Source organism: Leopardus geoffroyi, chromosome B2 (assembly GCF_018350155.1).
Source record: "Leopardus geoffroyi isolate Oge1 chromosome B2, O.geoffroyi_Oge1_pat1.0, whole genome shotgun sequence".
Lineage (NCBI taxonomy): Eukaryota > Metazoa > Chordata > Mammalia > Carnivora > Felidae > Leopardus > Leopardus geoffroyi.
In genome coordinates, this window is record NC_059332.1 from 53,031,079 (window position 1) to 53,057,370 (window position 26,292).

Genomic DNA, 26,292 nt, shown 5'->3' on the forward strand with positions numbered 1-26,292 from the left:
GCCATCGTCTACCAAGTAGTTTCAAGTAGTTTCAGCAGTTTGTGAAACCTCTTTCTACCCCTCTCCCAATATACACCCTGAAAAACTCCCCTTCCAGTGGAAGTAAGCTCTTTCCTGTTACCTAAATGCTTTTTGCGATTTCTCTTCACTATGCCTTTGCTCTTTGTACATTTCTTACCCTGCCTGAAAAGACCATTATTTCTGATTATGTTTCCCTATATTTACCTATCTTTAATGACTTCATTTTATTGACACCTTCTGCATTAAGTTTCTCCATATAACCCCCGAGAAATTTAATATAGTATTACTTTAAACTCGAATAGGATCTGTCTGTATGTCTCTTAATGTATTTGCCTTTTTTGACAGTTAAATAACAATTTCTATATATACTATTTTCCCAGTCTGCTAGAAACTCTTTGAAGTTTGGCTACTTTTTCATTTTCATATTCCATACATTATCAGTAGACAGTACATTATATAAAACATTCAGTATTTCTTGAATGAAGTCATGCACAAATTTGTTATTTAAGGTGCCATTTTCATTATTTAATTAATTTTCTATGAAATTCCTGATCTTTACTCTAAATATGTAGCTACATCCAGGCTATTAATGCACTTACTTCTAAATCCTGTAGCCAAAGATGATAGTATATGAGTTCAGACTTAGAACAAAACTTTAAGCACTATATAGGATGACAGAATCAAAGAATGGCCAATCATATTGAAGCTAATTGCGCTAACATTAAAGGCATGGTGTTACAATAAATTCTGTGGATGGAAGGCTGAGTTATTTTTATTTGTGCTTGTGAAGGCCATTTATCAATATTGTGCAAAATCATGATAAAAGAGAAACTGAGGCAATCAAGTCTTAACAACTTTATCTGGCGAAACTGAGTCATGAAAAAGCACCTACATTGAGGCCTTACCCAAGGCCTTCCCACTATTATCCTCTGTCCTTTAAAATCATTCTGGCAAAAAGAAACAAAAACGATGAGGCTGGAATAAACGTCACAAATACTTGCAAAGGAAACAATCAATGACTGCTATCCTCAGAAGAGAAAAACAATGCCAAGAATGAAGAGGTGACATGTAATGTCAATTAAACATAATTAAGACATTTAAATGTAGGAGCTGTTTTGATGCAGTCATGCACAGTATGTCTGCCTATAAACAATACAAAATAGCATTCCATTACTAATAAGCCAACCAAAAACAGATTGTGAGAGCCTGCTAAGCACTAAACACTACAGATAATGTAAGAAACAAATACTGTCCCTGGGTCTCAAGGAGCAATTCTGCCAATTCTCTTTTTGCCCTGAAATGCTAATTTCACGAGAAATGACAAAACATGCTCTTCAAAGGCTCTATATGAAGGCTGTTTAGTGATGACTACACAACACAGCTTACACATATTAACTATTGCTGGGTAGGTGTTATTCTGATACACAGCAGTGCCAGATTAATATGTAAGGCTAAAAAAAAGTATACCTTCAAACAAACCATATGTATGACAGAAAATAGCTTTAACAGATGTCTCATTTTTAGAGTTTTATGTACCATGTTTTGGTAAATGAGGTTTTGAATTGCTCTTCAAATTTTTTTCTTCCAGGCCAACAGAAAGGCCTCAGTCTAAGATACTGGAAAGGAACTTGGCCAATCAACTGTACACTTGAAAGATGGTGCCATATATGCAAGTGAATTCCCCTGGGGGAGACTGTCCAATGGAAGGTATTTGCTACATTAGTCATGAGAAACATGGTGTATTTAAAACATTGAGACTTAAATAAGGAAACTCATTATCACACTCACCAATATTACTACTACCTTCAAGATCAGCATCAGAATTCATAATAGCATGTTGTGTTATGCAGAGGAAAAATAAGAAATACATGTGCAACATAACGTAAATAGTTTGGCTAAGAAACAGGTTGCAAGTTCTTAAATAAGTTTGTGTTCAAAATTATCTCTTAACGGGAAAACCAATGAAAACTGACCACTTTGAGGGAGAGGAATCTGCACTTACTTCATGGCCATTTTATAGGTTAGAAATTATACAGAGCTAAGCAACTCATTAGAAAATAATTAAGCACAAGAATTTCCTAATATTAACATTAATTCCATCGAAGAAATTGGCCACTAATATACATAATACAATTTTATCCAGAAGCTGTTAAACCAGACTGGATTATTATTGCTATGGGATAAGCAGAAAGCAGGTGGTGAGGGTCATAGATCAAGAGATGCATAAAATATGCACTTTAGAAAAACAAAAGTGAAAATGACCATTGAGACTATCCCAACATAAAAAGCTTTTTTCATTGTGAAGGAAATCATCAACAAAACAAAAAGGCAAACTACCAAATGGGAGAAGGTATATGCAAATGATAAAACTGATAAGGAGTTAATATCCAAAATATATAAAGGACTTATACACCTCAACATCAAAAAAAAAAAAATCCAATTACAAATGGGCAAAACACCTGAATACCTTTATCCAAAGAAGACATACAGATGCCAAGAGACTCATGAAAAGATGTTCAACATCACTCATTACCATCAGGGAAATGCAAATCAAACCACAAGGAGGTATCACCTCACACCTTTCAGAAGAGCTAGTATGAAAAAGATTTAAAAAATAGAAAGTGTAGATGCTGAAGTGGAAAAAAAAAGACCCCTTGTGCACTGTTGGGGGGAATGTAAATTGAGGGTCACTGGAAAAACAATATGGAGGTTCCTCAATAAATAGAAATTCCATACCATCCAGTCATTCCACTACTGGGTATTTACCCAGAGAAAACAAAAACACTAATATGCAATGCAAGCCATTACCACATCCTAAAATGATCTTTGGTTTTTCTGTATCTAAAAGTTATATATGATTGTCTATATTAACTACTAATTTGTCTTTTATTCCTTGTTCTCATTATTTTGCACATTTTTTTCTGGGAATTTGAGGAATCCAGCAGTTACGGTTCATAGTTAAATATTTTTGCATTTTGTAATTTTTTAAAACAAAGTATGGTAATTTTGTTTGGCTTCCAGGAAAAATCATACAAAACTACCTTCTTTCAACTTTTAGTAGGCTCAACCTTTCAGAGTAATCATGGTTCAGATCATTTGAAGTCATTTTACAGAAGAGGCCTAAGATATAATTATGTAAGAAGTTTTGCTTTGATATGCACAACTGCTGACCTTTTGAATTTGTAATGTATATTTCTAAGCCTTTTAGTAGTGAAATTAATAATGGCTCCTTAGTGATAGTTTCCTTTTTAAAAATAATATTCTCACAAAGAGAGTATGTGATTCTTGTGACTTCATTTAAGGTAGGTCAATACTCAGACAAAAAGGAATAAAACTAAATGTCTCATATATTAGTGCACTACTTCATATCTTGAAGACGTTTCAATTTTGGAAGGATCTTGACAAACCAAGAGATAATAATTTCGGGAAATGCATTGATAAAAATAGAGAAAATCATTACATGTATCACAGAGTTTTATTTTTCTTTGCCTTTTTAACTTTTTAAAATTTTTGATATTAGAAAAATAACCTAGATATTTTAAACATATGTCATATGAATTACACATTAAAAATGAAGTCCAAAATGTAGACATTTCATTGCTCCTTCATATATAATGTATATTCAGTGGTAGTTAGCCGACTTTGCATTTTATGTCAATGATCTGGCACGGTATGTTTTCGCAATGTGTCCCAGATGTTATGTAAAGTTCTGAGCACATATAAAAAATGTGTACACATGCATGTGTATATGTGTGTTACAGGATGGGGGGGAATCAAACCACAGCCTTAATAACTTTAATAAAAGCTGCTATTTAGACCATATGAAGGTTTACTATTTTTATTAAAATTTAAATGGTTTTAGTGAGCATTTATAAAATGTGTATTGCCTTATGGCCTTTAAATCTGACAGCTGATGACATAAATTTTCTGGACGGTGATCAAGTACATGTTGACGCAGCTGTTGCCATGTTGCGATAGTAAGATGCTGAGGTGTCTGCTTCAGTTTCAACTAGTTGAACATGACTCTTTTTCTTAACTGAGTACCAATGACCTATGACTTCTAATATTGCGTATCTAAATTCTAGATTGCCAGCAAAAATAAAATCTAATTTAAACTCTATTAACATTTGGGGGAGTAGGAAGATAATTCTCATCTGCACACAGGGGGAACTCACATACTAAAAGGCCTATTTCTAAAAATGAATACTGTTTCAGAAGATCTAGGAGTTGTGCTCAAAGGAACAAAATCTGCATTGGAAAACCCACATTTATTTATTGTATACTTCTGCAGTAAGTCTCTAATGTACTCTGCTGATGGCGTTGGACTGTGAGTCAGTTTTTGTCCATCTTGCACTTTGTACCCTTCTTATTAAGGCCTGGCAAACATTTTAAGTTATAGCACGGTTAGAAGTTTCTTTATTGGGGTGCCTGGGTGGCTCAGTAGGTTTAGCATCCAACTCCTCATTTCAGATCAGGTCATGATCCCAGGGTGGTGAGATCCAGCCCTATGTCAGGTTCCATGTTGAGTGTGGAGCCTGCTTGGGATTCTCTCTCTCTCACCCCCTAACCCCCTCCCCAACTCACACACACTTTATTAAAAAAAAAAAGTTGCTTTACTGATGGGACAATATTAGTTGCTCAAAACTCAGTATTCAAGAGGATTTAAGATTTCTATTAAATATATTACCTATTCTACTTTATAAGAGAAAAACAGATAAAATATGATATTAAACAATTTATGTTTACATCCATCTTCTAACATTAAAAAAACTTCCTAGGGGCGCCTGGGTGGCTCAGTCGGTTAAGCGTCCGACTTCAGCCAGGTCACGATCTCGCGGTCCGGGAGTTCGAGCCCTGCGTCAGGCTCTGGGCTGATGGCTCGGAGCCTGGAGCCTGTTTCCGATTCTGTGTCTCCCTCTCTCTCTGCCCCTCCCCCGTTCATGCTCTGTCTCTCTCTGTCCCAAAAAAAAATAAATAAACGTTGAAAAAAAATTTTTTAAATAAAAATAAAAAAACTTCCTATTTGAAGTGCAAGCTGCACATGCACTTTACTTTGCACAGTTATGCATTTTTCAAATTTCCAATGAGTGACTTTACTGTAAAATCTATACTCCATATTTAAAGATGCATTAAAATACAGTAGCTTCTTCATTTTTCCCATTCTTTAAAAAGAAAGAGACAAAACAGCTTACATATGTTTGAATTTAGAAACTTGTAATACATGGTTTTGTGGTTATTCACCTTTTTTTTGCCTTAAGAATACACATCCTTTATTTTCTGTCTATGGATACACATTTCTTGGTTTATAAATTTTTCTTGCATGTGCTTTCCATGATGTGTATATTTTAATTACAAAAACAATTTTGTATCTTTAAAAACTCATGCTGAAAACTATTGCTATGGAGAGAGGAAAAATAAGCTAACAAAAGTAAGCAAACCAATAAGACAGTTCCCCATGGTGTGGTCTAATTCTATTTGCTCCCCAAAGGACCTTGGTTGAATTCTAACCCTTTTCTAATGTTGTCACTCAAAATTGGATCCACTTGTCTTTCTCATTAACCACTAAACCTCTCCCTGCCACTACGGATTTTTCTCTCCTCAAGGAGAAGGAGTAAACCTGTATCCAAATCTAATTATAGCTATCAGACTTGTCTTATGAATGCTATACATCTTAATTGATTTCCATGAGAAGACTATCATACCACTATAATTATAAAAAGCAATAGAAAATTAGCTAATGTCTTAGAAACAAATTCCTTCTTAAGTGATCATTTATTATACATTTCATAGAACATGGGTCTGGGAGTAGAGCCTGTTTGCAGTACATGCTCCAACTGCTGGTTCTGGAAGCAGGTAAGAATCAAAGCAGATCTTCTCTCTCTTCCTCTTCCCCATTTACCTTTGCTTTTGGGTCACACAGAGAAAACAGGGAAATCGACTGTTGAAAGGGATGTTGAATGAGGGGAAAGATGGGCCGAATTTCCTGGTGCAGTTTGAAGGCTCAATTTTATGTTTTAAATACTCTATTGAAGTTCTACATAAAATAATTTTGGAACAAAAAGTCACAGGTCTTAAAAATTTTTTAAAGATGTGGAAACCACATTAGAGGGTTCCTTCGCAAATGGTACTACAAGTATACACAAATTGATCAACCAGTAGGCTGAGATGAAAAGATAGTTGCATTTGGGTAAGTGTTAATAAGATGAGTAACAACGTCAGGTTTGCAAAGTCAAGGTGGCCTCTGATCTTGGCAGCACTATACCCTCTAAAGCTAGATAAACTCTAATAATTATTAACTGGTATTCATGAGACAGATCACTGTACAGTGATGGCCTGATCATACAAGGTACAAAAGATACCCTACATATATTATGAATGCTAAAATAATAACTACATAGTTCATATATGAACTTAAACAATAGATAGTAACTAACTAGAATTTGTGGAATTTCATAAATACCCTCGTGCTGGAATATTCATGTGCCTTGCCGACTTAACAACCTCCTCAAACTTCTCCATGCTTTCTTCAATAGAACAGTTAATATTCTTCTTGCTAAAGGATTCAGATGCGGCACCAAAAACTGATATCTCGGTGGCTCCGGCAGCAACCTGAAAAAAGAGAATTAAGGGCAAAAACAATTAACTTTAAATATGTAAATGATAGCAATAGAAGAAATACTAACTACTCAATAAAGGCATACATGTATTCATTAACATTTGCCTTGGAATTCACAATTAGAGTCTTCTCATCTTGCCACATAAGCTCTTTTCAAACTTAAAAGTATTTCGTGATAACAAATAATTCCCCAAGCTGCAACACTCTATGAATCTATGAATCTATGAAGTACAAAATCTATGAAGTACAGAAAACAGTGATGATGTTCCAATTTAATTTTATCTTTCCTAAATTATGTGTAGGTATCAAAAATATTTTAACTGTAATTATGGAAAATACTGGCACCCCAATAAAGCCTTTTAATATCTATAGAAAACATTATTTTTAGACCAATTATTAAAGAGTAGTAAATACTTTCTGTTCTCCTCTTCCTATAACCTAACAGAAAAATGTTTTCCCAATTCATCATTTAGACTTTGCTCCAATTTTTTTTTCTGTCTCTTAGGCTAGCTTCCATTGTTTCATACCTTGACTGCTACAACATACTCTTGTATGTCTAATGTCTTAATCCTCTTGCCTAGTCTTTAAATCCAAAATATTAACCTAATATTTTTCCCTTTTGCCATCTTAAGTCCTTTCCCCAGACTTCTCCAGTGACTTGTTTTCAAATATCACATTTCCTCATTTTCCAGCTGGATTTTTTAAGACTTTCTATTAACATATCCGTAGCGCTGTGCCTAGATTCTCCTCTCTTTCGGATACCCTATTAACGTATTAAGAAAAAAAAAATCTTTTTTTTTAATCCAACATTTAAAAAACACCAATTGGCTTCCAGTCCTCCACCAAAAATAAATTTTTAACTTCTAAAATCAAAATTCTATTTTAATACTTACTGTGTGCAAGAATTTTAGTACTTTTGTGTGTTCTATCTGTAACCCACAATCTTACCCATTTTACAGACGAGAAAACTGTGGCTCAAAGAGGCTAAATAACTAGCACAAAGTCCCAAAGCTACTATAAGTTATCAAGTCATGCTTTGAGAACAGGCATGCCTGACTCCCAAGCCATGTGTTCCATCCCATTATTTGCCCTTCCAAGCTGTTGTTGAGGGTGTACTCTCAGTTCATGTCTTTCTCAAGGTGGAGACATTCGTTACTTTGTTAGGACCAACGACAGCAATATTTATAATTCCTTAAAATGCCTCTTTCTTTAGAGTAGAATAAAAAACTTACACCAAAATTAACAAAAGAAGAATGGTTTTAACAAAGATACACAACAGGTGATATATCAATGAGCATCTACAACCTCAACTTTATGCAACACAGTCCCAAATACAAAAGTGCAAAATAATAATTAACACCAGAAATAGCTGGTGAAAAACTTTTACAACAAAGCCATTTAAGCACAACACCTCAAGCCTTCTTAAAATTGCCTTGATTCCTCTTGTATGTGTCATTATCAAAGATTTTTTTTTCACATATAAATTCTTAAATCACATAGGTTTGGGAGAAACAAGCCAGAAGGGGAGAATAGGGAAAGTTGTTAGAGGCAGTTGTAAGTAACAGTGGTTAGCTTCACCTTACAGGGAGGGAACATCAGCAACAAAAAGCTGATCCAAAAAAGCTGGCAAAAATGATCCACTACAATAACACTAATACCGTACTGAGAAAGGTTTAAGTTAAATTCTGTATCCTTATTTACACAGGAAACACAAAATATACTTTTGAAAGAACTTCAGCAAAATGGACTATTTTTGTGTTTTGATTCCTGAATGGTTAAAATGGAAGGGCCATTTATGTGGAACACTTTAGTCCATACCAATACCATGGAGTTACAGATCACCAGGTATTCGTGTGCATACATTAGCATTTATGCAGGGTAACAAGGGAGCCACATTGGATACTGTTTTAACTTTGTAAAGATCCTTAAAACAGCAAGAAGCATTGATTTTAAAATAATTCGCAGCACACTTACAGCACGGTGAAAACCCTGAAGATTAGGAGTAAGGACAGGATATCGAACTCCTGGGTATTGATGAATGCCTTTCATCACTTCAGTGTGATCAGCCATCTGAAATATGTAATAGTTATATACAAATATTTAACTTTAAATATTTTGTCAAGAAAATGTTTCATTTTTCAAGAAGGTTATAATTACTCATGCAATTATATTCTAAAATTAATGTCAGAAATAATAAAGCTCTGTCAAGATAGCTAATGATAAGTAGTTCGTAAGGTCATAAATACATAAAAACTAGATCTGGGTTTAACTTATTCACATAACAGGATCTGGTTAAATGAGTGATTATGAATAGTCAGCAACTCTCTACTTATTTTCACTTGGCTGATCTTTGGTCTCCTTCTTTTATTTCACGGCCCAACCTTCAAATACTCCTGAGACTGGGTAAAATTTTAAAAGCAATATGCCATGCTTTTAACTTCAATGTGAAAATCTCACATCCAAATAATTTTCAATGTATGAAATTTTACATTATTTAGTAAAAAATTACATATCTTTTAGAATACTTTAACAAGGCTGAAATCATATTAGCATGGATGTTTTAGTAAGAGTCATAGTGCTCTCTGAATTATCATCAGATTACTATTTGTTCTTATAATGCAAACAAATGCATACAATGGAGTAACAAACAGGAAAATTTAACCCATCTCTCCAAGACTTTATTTTTCTATATTTTCTGTGATCCTATAAAAAATCAACTTTATAGAATCAAAGTTACTAGTTTGCTACAAAGTCTATTATTTAGCCTCCTAGAGCAAATAACTGATGATCAAATCTCATAATCAGCACATAGACAAATTATCATTGACATACCATGAGCTTTATATAATTCAGAATAAATTATGGCATAAACAATAAATATAAGGAATAATATATAAACAATGAAAAGTATAAAAAATGAGCACGGGGAAAGCTATAGAAACATACACCAAACCAAAATCTTTACCTTCAATATGGGAATGGATAATGAAAGACTTTTTACCCATATATCTTGGCTTGTTACAACAAGTATTTTTAATTTTAAAATGCAGTAAAAATTAATCAAAGTACAAATGCTTTTCTTAATAGAACTACACAGTTTAAATATATTAAATATTACAATATTTACTCCTATTAGCCCCTTAGTCTTACCCTCAGTGAAATGCCAGTGGAATTAAGTAAATGAGTTTTAAATATTTTAAATTGAAAATTAAATATTTAAGATGCAAAAAAAGTGCCTCCCATTGACTGCCATCCTACCTTATTGACATTTAAGTCTCCAAGTTTCATACAATCCAAACACATTTACTTCTGTCTAAAACATGATTCTTGCTTACTTATTTCTTAGAGATCACATCCACTGTCTGCCAACCAATAACTGCATTCTTTACAACGACTATCCCCCATGGTCATCTACAGTGCATAAAAGCCAATGCTCTAATTTCATGCTGAGACTATTTGACTTTAAACCAGATGTTTATTAAGCACCTACTGTGTCCAAACCCCTATGCTAGGCCTTGTGGTAAATATAAATACAGGAAAGTAAGGTCCTTGCACTAAACAATTTGCTTTATAGTTGGGGAGATAGCACAGATGCACACAGAAACATAACCATTCAAAGGAATATAGTGGTTGCCAATCAGAGCACAGGTTATAAGAGTTCAGAATGGGGAAAGGTTAGTAGGACCTTTAATAGCCTAGGAAAATTTTAAGAGGTATGGAATACAAACTGCAGAACATGACTACGGCATATTAAAATTTAAAAAGATATGGCCACAACAGTATTTCTAATTCCACATGCTCTTCCAGAAGTTCAACAATTCCTATCAATAGGTGAACTATATTTACTTCCCACTTGAACCTGGGCAGATTTGTGATTACTCCAAGCAATAGAATATAGCAGAAATAATAATATGTGACTTCAGAGCCTAGGTCATGGAAAAGTACACAGCTTCCATATGGCTTTCTCTTTGGGGGAAGCCACTGTGGGGAAATCAGCTAACAGGCTGTGAAAAAAAAAAAAAATTAGCTCATGCAGAGAGGCCATGTGTGGCAGCCAATGTGGAAAGTAACATGTGAAAAGAAACTAAGGCCCCCAGGCAACAACCAGCATCACCCCTAAATTTGTGACTGAAGAAGCATTCAGATGACCTTAGCCTCCAGCGTTCAAGTCACTCACATGAAGGCCCAGACCTTGTGGAACAAACAAGGTGTCCTCCTGGGCCCACCCTCAGATTTCATGGGCAAAGCAAATGCTTATTTACACCACTAAGTTCTCAGGTAATTCATTACATAGCCATAGAAGCTGAAACACAGAAAAATCAATAGGGTGGAAAGGAGGGAGGGGTGGGGCAGCAGCAGCAATACATAATCTGGCTAGAGAAGATTATGGGTAAATAATGTGGGAATGGATTATAAATGAAGATAGGGGACTATACACTGGGATGTGTCCTTGAGTTAGGTTCACATTATTCTAAAAATACAGCATTTATCATGAGGTCAACAGGAAAGCCATGGGGAGTGTGTGTTGAATTAGCCAAAGATTGGGATAAATGCAGTATTTTTGGACAGATACATCTGGGAGAGATGCAAAGGGCAGTATGGAAAAGAAGTGAGGCAATTGTTGGGCACTTCTGAGAATGCAGCATGCAACAAGTTTCAGAGAAATGGTACTGGGAATAGAAGTCCCAAGAAAAATTAATAGGACACAGTGGGATATTAGTGTAAGGAAGAGGACTTTACTCAAAAATGTAATCCTCATTATTATATAGCCTTCTTTTTATTTTTTAAAAAAATTTTAATGCTTATTTATTTTTGAGAGAGAGAGACAGAGTGTGAGCAGAGGAGGTGAAAAGAGAGAAGGAGACACAGAATCTGAAGCAGGCTCCAGGCTCTGAACTGTCAGCACAGAGCCCCATGCGGGGCTCGAACTCATGGACCGTGAGATCATGACCTGAGCTGAAGTAGGACCCTCAACCAACTGAGCCACCCAGGTGCCCCATATAGCATTCTTTTTAAATTATTTAGCATTTGTGCATATTTCAACACAGTCCTTCACTACATATCTATGAATTTAGCCTTTAGGCCTGATGCTACAGGGTGAACTCTATCTGTATCTCTCACTCTCCCTCTTTCTCTGTCACACACACACACACACACACACACACACACACACATAAATGCACATGCTAACATATACACACAATTTACAGTAAAAAATTAGAGTACTACTAATTTCAATCAAAGAAAAGCAAAGTTACTACTAGTTCTAGGGAAGTGTAATGAAATCTGAAACAATACTCCTACTAGAGAGTAATATTAATTGATACTACTAGTACTTATGGTCTAGAATGTTTAAATGTTCATTAGAAACATTTATATTATATAACAGAAACGAATAAAGTGTTTCTGTAACCAATATAGAGATTTGGTTAAAGTATGCATCATAAAGTAGCATAAAGAGCACAAAACAAATTTTAATCTTTAAGAAATACAGATCATATTGACCTGTATGGTAGTATTTCATTCTACATGTAAATTAACCAAAATATTGCCTCACGATGAAAAAACAATGATTTAACAGATGTTTTAATCCCTAAAACTAGAAAACAGAGATGATAGTATCAAAATTCCTATGTGATGAAAGTTAAGCTTTGATAATCATTGAAGATACCTTAGTAAAATTATAATACATGAATTTGAATCCAACAAATCAGTACTTTTTCCTTCTTTGAAATAGCCACAGTATAATGAGGTCATTCAAGAAGTAATAGCAGTCTATCTAAATTTGGTCAATAAAGACAGTTATATAAAGAGCTTTAGAAAATCCTGATGGGGTGTAATTTTATTACAATGAATAAAACAGAACAGGTTTCAGTTAAAGTATATACTTTCAGCTAAAGGTATAAAATTCTTGCCTTTTTTTTTCCTCTTAGGAAGTTTATGCTATACTTCAATCTTGATATTATTTTAATGTCTCAAATTTAACTGTTATTCAAGCAATAATGGAACGATTCCTTTACAGCACTATTTTGACAATTTAATGAAAACTTTCTACATCTGGTTTGATTTAACATATTTTAAAGGTTTTCCTATGACTTCTATGATCATAAAAATCCCATAATTTGGTTGATAACATGCTTTGCTATCACCTGGCCACAGTCTGGAAATGGCAACACCTATGTCTATCTGGCCAACAAAACAGGTTATACCATGGTTAATCAATTTCTTAGGCATCCACATTTATATATGAATTGAAATAATATTTTGCAACATGTTGCAAGGGCATTATAGATATGAAAAAGTTCATAAAGATTAGAGTGTAATAGGCATATAGTTTAGAGATTGCATTTGCTACTATCATGGGTTAATTAAATTTAGACACTCCACATAATATATGTTTAGATATCTTATTAATATTTTGTCATTCCTGATTTCTATAATCTCCCCAAAATACACAGTGCCCTCATCCAAATTCCCTGAGTTTACCGGGATTTCAAGATATTGCACATGTATATAGTCATAAACAATAACAAAAAGTTTCTCACAAACTTAGAAAAAAACAGAAGTTTCAATTATATTTTGTACACAAACTATTACATTTATATATATTGATGGCATACCAAAGTTAATTTTAAGAAATCCTAACACCTTAAAAATCATTTTTAAAATTTCATGATTTTTATATTGATTCACTATTTCATACACTTACTACATATTTAACATGGCATAAATGAAGCAGACAGTTCATACACACTTAATACACAGGCCAGTGGGGAAGGAAATGTGTGTATATGTGTACATAACAAATCACAAATGTCCTGTGATCTGGAGTTTTAAGTAGCACAGATAAGAAAGCATTTTTCTTGGTAAACTGAACTAAAATAATGACAAATAGTTAAGCTAAGTGTTGTCTAGGCTAAATTTAAGTAATTCAGGGGTCTGGTTTTTAACAGAGCAAATTATTCATGAGAGTTTGATGAAGCAAAACTATTCATACAGCTTGAAACTATTCAAATATATTCATAGAATGAGACGATTCACATATATCTATTTACATATTTCCTATGATAAATTCAACTTTCTGTGTACTGTAAAAGGAAAGAGTTTAAAAAGCCTGAACTTATTTTTTTATTAAAATTCTTCAGATAATTATGGAGAGAAATATCATACAGAATTTCTTTTTTTAAAATCACACAATTCTTGGGGCGCCTGGGTGGCGCAGTCGGTTAAGCGTCCGACTTCAGCCAGGTCACGATCTCGCAGTCTGTGAGTTCGAGCCCCGCGTCTGGCTCTGGGCTGATGGCTCAGAGCCTGGAGCCTGTTTCTGATTCTGTGTCTCCCTCTCTCTCTGCCCCTCCCCCGTTCATGCTCTGTCTCTCTCTGTCGCAAAAATAAACGTTGAAAAAAAAAATTAAAAAAAAAATAAAATCACACAATTCTTTCATTTTTCAAGTCCAATGAAATGAAAGTAAAAATACCTATTACACTTTATCTCTCTTCCAAGTAACAGCTGACAGAGAAAACAATATTCACTAAGTAAATTTTGTTCAGTTCCAAATGAATATATGATGTCTGAGATGTTCAATCAACTGAAATAAATATAATTAATTTTAGATAAAACTGCAGAAAAATCAAGAAGTTCTATTCTTGTTTACAATAACTGATTCCTATTCACTTAGCAATGATTAACATCTTTTTTTCTTTTCCCAGAACAAATGCAATTATGAAGATAACATGTGGTACAGGTTTTTCAGTTCCAGAGCTGCATTATAAAATTTTATGTGAAAGTCTTTTATACATATTGATGACATATAAAACTGCTACATTTATTATTTTAAGTCAGTAATAGTTTAGTCACTAACAAGTCACATGACTTGAGTTGTTTTGTATCACCATAGAAACTATTCAATTCTTCACTGGCTCTGCTAAAGGTGAGGAAATTGTACCATGTTATGGGGTGGACATATTAAGAATTTAAGTTAGCATTGTGTTTTTAAATGGCAAAAGTGTGTAGAATAGAATCTAAAATTCATCTGAGGAAAAAAAAAAGATGTTAAGAGATTCCATCTTTACAGTGCTATCTACAAAGTGGTATCTGTAAAATTATATAATTTGACCACGTCTTACAACTAGATCTTGTAACCTAAATAAAGAACTCTGCTTTCACTCTTCTTTTTTCTTTGTCCTTCTCCAGTCCATATGACCAAGTCAAGCATCATTAAGGAGTGAGCATTGCCCATTGTCCCTTCTTTCATTCCATTCAACTGCTAAAGAAGTCAAATTGTTTCCTCCCCTTCACTCTAACAAGAATCCTGCACCTGATTTCTTCTCACAGCATTTTAAGAGGTCAACTGTTGAGTGCTAGAAGCAAGAGGACGAGAGAGTGAGAAAGTCTAAATAATCAAAATAGCAATAAAGTTGGAGGAAAACAGGATGGGGGGTGAGAGGTATGTCTTGGTGGCAAGATGCTTGTACTGCTCTGGAGCAATGAACAAGTATGAGAAGAGAAGACAAATGGGAAATGATACAAAATGTTGCTTTAATCTATAGAATGGGTCTGCTGTAATGGTCTCCAAGTAATGCACATTAGGACTGGAACACCATTTAATCGCTTTAAATTGCTATTTTATATTTCTTTATGTATGAATTCAGGCACAAAGTTTGCCACTAGGGAGAGCTCATGATGGTTGCCTCTTCAATAATATTGGTGTAAATGTTCTCATATGTTTAAAATACATAAATATTATATTACATATAATACTCAATTACACCTCCTATTAAAACTGTCACTGTAGGGTTAAGCAAAGAGTCCATATTCACAATGTCCTACAATATCTGGGACCAGACGTATATAAATATTTAAGGAGAAACGAGTTTCAAAATGTATAGAGCCAGAAGCTAGTTTAGAAAATTCTTCTAAACATTGTATGTGTAAAATTCTAAGTGATAAACCAGTTTTCACCAATGTCAAATTAAATGGAAGTCTTTTCTTAACAGAAATATGTTCAAAACACAAGATATAAAATTTTAAATACATCATTCATATTGTTATCTTTTACAAAAATCACAGAATATATATCAAAATTATTCATTGTGAAGGGCACAAAACTGTAGTAATTCTTCTCAAGCAGTGTGTCTGTATATAAAGTTACATATCACATACAAAAACAAAAACAAAAACAAAATGAAAAGCAAAAACAAAAAAAAAAAAAACAAAAACAAAAAAACAAAAAAACCCTAAACACCAGAAAAGACTGAATCATCTTTCTAGCTTCTCTAAAGAAAGTATTGTAAAGTGCTATTATGAGAAAGGCTTCAAAAAATGAAGGAAAAAAATGAAGAAAAGGAAAATCAGTTTCAATCAGTTTTGAACAAAACTACAACTAGTAATGAGACTCAATCAGTAATTTAAAGATCTCTGAACAAAGAAAAGCCTAGAACCAGAAGACTTCACTGGTGAATTCTACCAAACATATAAAGAAATCTTAATGCTAATCCTCCTTCAAACTCTTCCAAAGTTTCAAGAGAAGGGAATACTTCCAAACTCATTTTATAAGACCATGCATTAAGAGCTGGTCTTATAAGACCTTTATACCAAAACCAGACAAGACGCTACAAGAAAACTATAGGCCAATATTCCTAATAAACACAGAATAAATAATCCTCCAAAGACTACTAGCAAACCAAATTCAATAGAACATGTAAAGGGTTATACACCATGGCCAACTTAGATTTATCCCTGGGATGCTAGAAAGATTCACATGCACAAAGAAATTAATGTGATACACTACAATGACAGAATTAAGGATGACCATGTCACTATATGTCAATATTTGACCAAGAATGCTTCATCAAAAAGCATATGACAAAATTCAACACTATTTTATGATAAAAACTCACCAACAAATAAAACTTTAGGAACAGAGTGAAACTACCTCAGCATAATAAGTACCATATATGAAACCCACAGCTATCATCACATTCAGCAGTGAAAAACATTTCCTCTGAATCAGGGATACAACAGTATGCCTACTTTTTCTGTTTACATTCAATATAAAATTAGAAGTCTTAGCCAAAGCAATTAGGCAAGGAAAAAAAAAAAATAAAGGCATGCAAAGAAGAGGAAGTTGTAAAAGTATTTATGTTCACAGACAACATGATCTTATATGTAAAAAACTCTAAGGGCCACATTAACAAAAACAAAAGCCTGTTAGAACTAATAAAAAGTTCAGTAAAGTTGCAGGATTCAAAGTCAGCATACAAAAATCAGTTGCATTTATATACAGTAACAACAAACCATCCAAAAAGGAAATTAAGAAAACAAGATCATTTACAATAGCATCAAAAAGAATAAAATACTTATGAACAAAGTTAACCAAGGAGGTGGAAGAACTGTGTACTGAAAACTATAAAACATGGATGAAAAAAATTAAAGCAGCTAGAAATAAACAGAAAGATATCCCATGTTCATGGATTCTAAGATTTTGTACTGTGAAACTATCCACATTACCCAAAGTGATCTATAAATTAAACATGCAATCCCTACCAAAATATCAATGGCATTTTTTGTTTTTTTTTGTTTTTTTTTTACCGAAATAGAAAAACAATCCCAAGATTTACATGGAACTATGAAGAAATTCAAATAGCCAAATTAATCATGAGAAAGAAGAATAAAGCTGGATATATCACAATTCCTGATTTCAAAATAATTTTCAAAGCTATAATAATTAAAACAGCATAGAAGACAGATATATAAACTAATGGAGAAGAATAGAGAGCTAAGAAATAAACTGATACATAAACATTCAATTGATCTTTGCCAAGGATGCCAAAAATACACAATGGAGAAAAGATAATCTCTTCAACAAATGGTACTAGAAAAACTAGATAAACAACATGTAAAAGAATGAAATTGGATCCTAATCTTATGCCATATACAAAAATGAACCCAAAATGGACTGAAATGTAAGATCTGGAACTGTAAAACTCCTAGGGGAAAAAAGAGAAAGAAAGAAAATAGTTTCATAGCATTCATCTTGGCAATGATTAATTGTATATGACACCAAAAGGACAAAAAAAGCAAAAAAGACAAGAGGCACTACGCCAAAATAAAAAGCTCTGCACAGCAAGGGAACAATTAATAGAGCAAAAAGGGAGCCTCCAAGTTGTAAGAAAATATTTATAAGCCATATATAACAGGTTAATATCCAAAATATATAAGGAATACAGCCAACCTTATAGCAAAAATAACAACAAACCAATTAAAAAATGGACAAAGGATTTCCATAGACATATCTCTAAGGCAACAGACATATCTCATATGGCTAACAGACATATGAAAAGATATTCAACATCACTAATCATCAGGGAACACAAATCAAAACTACAGTAAGATATCATTTTATACTTGTTAGGATGAAAAACAGAAAAGATAACAAGTATTGGCAATAATGTAGAGAAAATGGAACTCTTGTACACTGCTGGTAGAAATGTAAAATGGCACAGCCACTGTGGAACACATTATGGAGGTTATTCAACTAAAAATAGAAATACTGTATGTTGCAGCAAACCTACATCTAGGTATTTATCCATAATAATTAAAATCAGAATTTCAAATAGATATCTGCATTCCTGAGTCAGAGCAGCATTATCCACAATATCCAAGATGAAATAATCTAAATCTCCAAGGATGAATGGATAAAAAAAATGTGGCAAAACCCACAATGAAATATCATAAGCATTCATAAAATAATTCTGCCAAATGCAACAAAGATAAACCTTGAGTACATAATGCTAAATGAAGTAAGCCAATTACAGAATGATAAATACTGCATAATCCCACTTATATGAGGTAGCTAATATAATTAAACACATAGACCCAGAGAATACAATAGTGACTGTGAGGAGCTGAGGATAAGGGAAAAATGGGAAGTTGTTATTCAATGAGTACAGTTTCAGTTATGCAAGATGTTTAAGTTCTGAATGTGCTGTACGACATTCTGCCTATACTACATTGCACCTTGAAAAATTTGTTAAGACGATAGATTTCAATTGGAACAGTTAAGATGATGGAGCAGCATGGAGACCCTGAGCTTGTCTCATCCCTGAAACACAGCTACATCAGCACCAAACCATTGTGAACACCTAGGAAGTTGATCTAAGAATTAATACAACAATTGCATAACTCGAGCCACACAACTCAGCAGGTATGTGGTGTGGAAAGGTGAACTGGGGGAAGAAAAGCTGTGAAGGGTAGGGAGCCATTTTCACAGGGAGAGGACACAGAGAGAAAGATAAAGGGGAGAGTGCTGTGCATAGGGATTGTGCAAGAAAAGCATTCCTCCTGAAAGTAACTGGAAAGAGAAAGAGTGAAAACACTCACAGGGGACCGAATAAGAAATGTCTTCCCCAAAACCACTGACGGGAAGAAAGGAGAGGGTTGCAAACCACCAGGTTTCTATAAACAGTGGAGCGCAGGGTCTGAAGTTTCAGAGCTCGGTGCCTGATGATGCTCTTGTGAGGAAGCAGGGCAAATCTCAAAGAGCAGGCAGCGGGATCTGAGGGGTCAGTGCGCCACACAGGGAGAAGTGGTTCCCCTGCTTGGAGTGCATTTGGTAGAGGCCATAGAACCTCCCTGTAGGCAAAGGTCCCAGCATCCCTGGAGAGCAGTCATGTCTGCTAGTATTAAGACAAAGACACCAAGAGTGTGGTGAAACTTGGTGCTGGCTGTGTAGTGTGACTGGCAATATTCTCTGAACCTCTGCTGCTGCATGATCACATGAATGTTTTCTTGGGCAAGCCAGGACCTGGCCATTGCTCAGGGAGACCCTCCCCCAGACAGTTGGCATGGATCCAGCCATGGAGGTCTCTGAAATGTGGGGTTTTGAAACACAACCCCATCTGAGATAAAATTCTGGAGGGAAGTGCTGCTTTGTAGGCAGACAGCTTGAACACAGGATAGAGGCAGGGAATGGACAGAGGCCTGAGACAAAGGAAGGGTGCTTGATCACGGGTGAGTGTGTGAAGCTCCTGTTCAGAGAATAAGGACCTGGGTAAAGCCATTTCCACTTCTCCCTTGCACACTCATTTTGCACAGGTACACTTATCCACCACAGTAATATAAGCAGTGCCACCTAATGGAGGTCAGAATCAATTACATGAAGCCCCTCCCAAACACATCGACAGAAGACATAGCACAAGTCACTCCACCTGGTTAGTGTAGAGACTATAGAGTGCTTCAAAGTTTCAGTTCTACGGAAAAAGGGATATAACTCCAGGTTTCATTCTGCTTATTAATTTGTTTGTTCACGTTTTTTTTTTGCTCCTGTTTTTGCTTAAATTGTTTTATTCCTTTATTCTTTCTCTTTCTTAGATATAAAGAGAAAAATTTACTTTTTATTTTTAAAATTTTTATTCTACTGGATTTTATTCTATTTATTCTATTTTATTCTATTTTTTAATTTTAAAATTTTTCTCAACTTTTTTCCATTCTTTTCTTTCCCTTTTTTCTCTATTCTATAAAGCTTCTTTCAACAAGCAGACCAAAACATACCTAGGATCTAGCTTCATTTATTTTTTTGTGTTGTTTTTTTTAATTTTATTAATTCTTTTCTTCCTCCAAAATGACAAAATGAAGGAATTCACCACAAAAGAAAGAAAAGGAAGAAATGACAGCCAGGGACTTAATCAACACAGATGTAAGTAAGATGCGTGAACTAGAATTTAGAACCACGATAATAAGAATAATAGCTGGAGTTGAAAAAAAAGCTTAGAAGAGAGCAGAGAACCCCTTTCTGTGGAGATAAAAGAAATAAATCTAGTCAGGCTGAAATTAAAAATGCCATAACTGAGATGCAATCTCAAATGGTGCCATGATGGCAAGGGTGGACAAAGCAGAGCAATGAATCAACAATACAGAAGATAAAATTATGGAAAATAATAAAACAGAAAAAGAAGGAATCAAAGGCAAAAGATAGTGATACAAGACTTAGTGAACTCAGTGACTTATTAAAAAAGGGTAACATTTCAATCATAGGAATACCAGAAAATGAAGAGCAAGAAAAAGAGTCATAAGGTCTGTATCAGCAAATTATAGCAGAAAACTTTCCTAATATGGGAAGGACACAGACATCAAAATCCAAGAAGCACAGAGAACTCTCTTTAGATTCAACAAAAAACGACCATCACCAAGGAATGAATTATGAAAGCAGCAAGGGAAAAAAAAAAGTCCTTAGCTTATAAGGGAAGACTGATCAGGTTTGCAGCAGACCTATCCACAGAAGCTTGGCAGGCCAGAAAGGAGTAGCAGTATATATTCAACGTGCTGAATTGGAAAATATGCAGCTAAGAATTCTTTATCCAGCAGGTTGTCATTCAAAATAGAAAAAGAGATAAAGGGTTTCCCAGATAAACAAAAACCTAAAGGAGTTCATGACCACAAAACCAGCCCTGCAAGAAATTTTAAGGGAGACTTTTTCAAAGGATAAAGGACAAAACAAAACAAAAAAGACAAAAAGTAACAAAGACTAGAAAGTACCAAAGACCATCAATAGAAACACCAACTCAACAGGCAACACAATGGCACTTAATTCAGATCTTTCAGTATTCACTCTAAATGTAAATAGACTAAACATTCCAATCAAAAGACACAAGACATTAGAATGGATAAGAAAACAAGACACATCTATATGCTGTTTATAAAAGACTCATTTTAGACCTAAAGACACCTTCAGATTGAAAGTAAGGGATGGAGAACCATCTATCATGCTAATGGTCACCAAAAGAAAGCTGTAGTAGCCATACTTATATCAGACAAACTAGATTTTAAAACAAAGACTGTAACAAGACATGAAGAAGAACATTATATCATAATTAAGGGGTCTATCCACCAAGAAGATGGAACAATTGTAAATATTTATGCCCCCAATGTGAGGCAACCGAATATATAAATCAATAATCACAAACAAAGAAACTCATTGATAATAATACAACAGTAGGGGACTTCAACACCCCACTTCCAGCAATAGACAGATTAAGCAGAAAATTAACAAGGAAACAATGGTTTGAATGACACACTTTATGTGAGCAAATTATAGCAGAAAACTTTCCTAATCTGGGGAAGGATTATCTGTTATATTTATCAGATATATTCAGAACATTTCATCCTAAAGTGGAATACACATTCTTAACAAGTGTACATGGAACATTCTCCAGAAAAGATCATATACTGGGTCACATATCAGCACTCAACAAGTACAAAAAGATCAAGATCATACCATGCATATATTCAGATCACAACACCTATGGAACTTGAAATCAACCACATGAAAACTGGGATGCAGCAAAGGAGATCCTAAGAGGGAAGTATGTAGCATTCCAGGTCTTCCTAAATAAGGAAGAAAGGTCTCAGATACATAACCTAACTTTATACCTTAAAGAACTGGAAAAAGAACAGCAAATAAATCCTAAAAACAGCAGAAGAAGGAAAATAGCTAAGATTAGAGCAGAAATCAATGATATCAAGAACAAACAAAAAACAGTAAAATAGATCAACAAAACCAGGAGCTGGTTCTTTGAAAGAATTAACAAAGATCAATAACCCCTTAGCCAGATTTATTGTAAAAGAAAAAGCAAATGACCCAAATAAATAAAATCACAAATAAAATAGGAGAGATCACAACAAACAGTGCAGAAATATAATAATAATAATAATAATAATAATAATAATAATAATAAACAATCGAATATTATGAGCTATTATATGCAACAAATTGGGCAATTTGGAAAAAACAGACAAATTTCTAGAAATATATCAAACACCAAAACTGAAACAGGAAGAAATAGAAAATTTGAACAGAACCATAACCAGTAAAGAAGTTGAATTAGTAATCAAAAATCTCCCAACAAATAAGAGTCGAGGACTAGATGGCTTTCCAGGGGAGTTCTGCCAAACATTTAAAGAAGAGTTAACACCATTCCTTTGAAGTTGCTCCAAAAATAGAAATGGAAGGAAAACTTCTGAACTCATTCTACAAGGCCAGCAGTACCTGGATTCCAAAACCAGACAAAAACCCCAGGGAAAAGGAGAATTACAGACCAATTTTCCTGATGAACATGAATGCAAAATATCCTCAACAAGATACTAGCAAACTGGATCCAACAACACACTAAAAAAATTATCCACCACAATCAAGTGTAATTTATTCCTGAGATGCAGTGCTGGTTCAATATCTGCAAATCAATTAATGTGATAAATCACATTTATAAAAGAAAGCATAAGAACCACATGATCCTCTCAATAGAAGCAGAAAAGGCTTTTTACAAAATACACCATACCTTCTTCATAAAAACCCTCAAGAAAGTAGGGACAGAAGGATCACACCTCAAGATCATTAAGGCCATATATAATAAAGACCCACCACTAATATCATCCTCATTGGGGAAAAACTGAAAACTTTCCCCCCTAAGGTCAGCAACACTATAGGGTTGTCCATGCTCACCAACCGTTATTCAACACAGTGTGGGAAGCCCTAGCCTGAGCAATCAGACAACACAAAGAACTAAAGGCATCTAAATCAGCAAGGAGTAATTAAACTTTCATTCTTTTCAGATGACATGATACTCTACGTGGAAAAACCGAAAGACTCCACCAAAAAACTGCTAGAACTGATCCATGAATTCAGCAAAGTCACGGGATACAAAATCAATGCACAGCAATCAGTTGCATTTCTATATACCAATAATGAAGAAAGAGAAATCAAGGAATCAATCCCATTTATGAGTGCGCCAAAAACCATAAGATATCCAGGAATAAAAAACCAAACCAAAGGGGTGAAAAATCTATACACTGAAAACTATAGAAATCTTATGAAAGAACCTGAAGACGACACAAAAAAATTGAAAAACATTCCATGCTCATGGATTGGAAGAACAAATATTGTTAAAATGTCTAGGGGCGCCTGGGTGGCGCAGCCGGTTAAGCGTCCGGCTTCAGCCAGGTCACAATCTCGCGGTCCGTGAGTTCGAGCCCCGCGTCGGGCTCTGGGCTGATGGCTCAGAGCCTGGAGCCTGTTTCCGATTCTGTGTCTCCCTCTCTCTCTGCCCCTCCCCCGTTCATGGTCTGTCTGTCTCTGTCCCAAAAATGAATAAACGTTGAAAAAAAAAATGTCTATACTACCCAAAGCAATCTACATATTCAATTCAATCACATCAAAATAACACCAGCATTCTTCACAGAGCTGGAACATAAAATTCCAAAATTTGTACGGAACTAGAAAAGACCTCAAATAGCCCAAGTAATGTTGAAAATGAAAACCAAACTGGAGGTATTACAATTCCAGACTTCAAGCTGTATTACAAAGCTGTGATCATCACAACAGTATGGTATTGGCACAAAAACAGACACACAAATCAACGGAACGGAATAGAGAAACGTACCCATAAACATATGGCCAACTAATCTTTAACAAAGCATGAAAAAATATCTAATGGAAAAAAGGCAGTCTCCTCAGCAAATGGTGTTTGGAAAACTGGACAGCAACATGCAGATGAATGACCCTAGACCACTTTCATACACCAAAGAGAAAAATAAACTCAAAAGGATGAAATACCTAAATGTAAGACAGGAAGCCATCAAAATGCTGGAGTAGAAAACAGGTAACAACCTCTTTGACCTCAGTCACAGCAACTTCTTACTTGAGGTGTCTCCACAGGCAAGGGATACAAGATCAAAAATGAACTATTGGGACCTCATCAAGATAAAAAGTTTGTGAACAGCAAAGGAAACAATCAAGAAAACTAATAGGCAACCGATGGAATAGGCGAAGATATTTGCAAGTGACATATCAGATTAAGTGTTAATATCCAAAATCTATACAGAACTTATAGATAAAAGACATGAATAGACACTTTTCCAGAGAAGACATCCAGATTGCTAACAGGTGTGTGTGTATGTGTAACATCACTCTCATCACATTTTGTATAATTTGTTTTATGTATCTCTCTCCTTGACTAAATTATTAGCTCCTTGAAGACTTTGCATAAAAGGAGCATTGAATAAATGGTTGTTAAAGGGCGCCTGGGTGCCTTAATCAGTTGAGCATTCAGCTCTTGATTTGGCTCATGTCATGATCTAAGGATCATGGAATTGAGCCCCACTTTGGGCTCTGCATTGAGCATGGGGCTTACTTAAGATTATCTCTCTCTCCATCTGCCCCTCCCCCACTCACCATAATACAAAATAAAATACAATAAATAAATGGTTGTTGAAATGAACTCAAATTTCTTTCCTGCCCTTTATTCTCTTTTGAATTCGACCCATCTTGAACCATGATTCTTTTTCTCTACTAATTCTTCTAAGATTTTACTTTTACCAAGAATGGTAATAATGATAAAAACAAACATTTACTTTATGCTCATCTATATGTTATGTCTGTATGTGTTGAATTATTTATGCACATTATCTCTTTAAACATTTATTTTTTTGTAATGTTAATTTATTTTTTTTTAGAGAAAGAGAGAGAGAGAGAGAGAGAGAGAATGGGGGGGGGGGTGCAGAGAGAGAGGTAGACACAGAATCTGAAGGAGGCTCCAGGCTCTGAGCTGTCAGCACAGAGCCTGACGTGGGGCTTGAACTCACAGACCACGAGAGCATGACCCAAACCAAAGTCAGATGCTCAAATGACTGAGCCACCCAGGCGCCCCATCTCTTTAAACATTTTTAACAAACCAATGAGGGGGCAATTTTTGTAGAAGATGACTAGAGATACTAAGGATGAGGGAGATTATCCAACTAGTGACTGGGAGAGCTGAGATGGGGCCCAAGTCTACTTGCCTATACGCCCATTCTCTAATACCTCTTTGATAAGTATATCCCCTATAGCATCTATTTTCTGCATCTTTATCTTAGCCATTGCTAAACATTTTGTGTGTCACAATGTCAAGGGAGTAGCCCCTAGAAAGACTCCATCCTCAAGCTAAACAATTTGGGTGGGGAAGCATGGTTTAATTATCTAAACCAGGTTCTCCCACACTAGATTCACTATCAGAACGATTTGATACACTTTAAAAAATATATAGATTTTGGTACAGATTCTGATTCTGTTCTGCTGTGGGACCAAGGAATCTATAGTTTCAAAACTTCTCAGGAGATGCTAGACATCAACAAGACAGAATCACAGTGGATTTAAGTCACAAAGGCTGTTGCTGGCTTCTGCTCAAAGGAAGACAAATCTGTACACTCAGGACCTCACTCCTGCTTCAGTAAAGAACATTAATTTCATTTTTATTCAGAGGTAGATGCAGGCTATGTGGACCTAAAATGACTGCAATATGAGAGGAAGCTTCTATAAGATAAACAACACAAAAATATCTAACTTTTGTAAATTTCCCTGAACTGTATGGCCAGTTGAGTACATTGCTAGTGCCCTCCCAGGGCCTTGGGAGACAGCTATACAAATATTTTAAGGTAATTTCCTCTCTGTAGCACATATTGAGGTTCTAAAAATGTTTCACCTAGGGTGGAAAAATCCCATGGATTAAAAAATAAAGTTTGGAAAGCACTAAACTTTCTAGTTTGCTCTTCACAGTTATCAAGATAGTTAAGGATCTTCCTGAAATACACATTCATAGTGTCTATAGTATTCCTTTTCCTTACC

General features: G+C 34.8%; 1 protein-coding gene across 5 annotated transcripts in view; it reads right to left on the reverse strand.

Annotated features, from left to right (window-relative positions):
• Window positions 1-26,292, reverse strand: part of HMGCLL1 (3-hydroxymethyl-3-methylglutaryl-CoA lyase like 1) — a 194,148-nt gene that overhangs the window by 107,688 nt on the left and 60,168 nt on the right. For all 5 annotated transcript variants that reach the window (XM_045498582.1, XM_045498585.1, XM_045498584.1 and 2 more), the window contains 2 exons: window positions 8,612-8,707; window positions 6,482-6,630 (listed from right to left, as the gene is read on the reverse strand). In XM_045498582.1, the coding sequence (XP_045354538.1) occupies window positions 6,482-6,630; window positions 8,612-8,707 (245 nt within the window). The remainder of the gene's footprint in view (window positions 1-6,481; window positions 6,631-8,611; window positions 8,708-26,292) is intronic.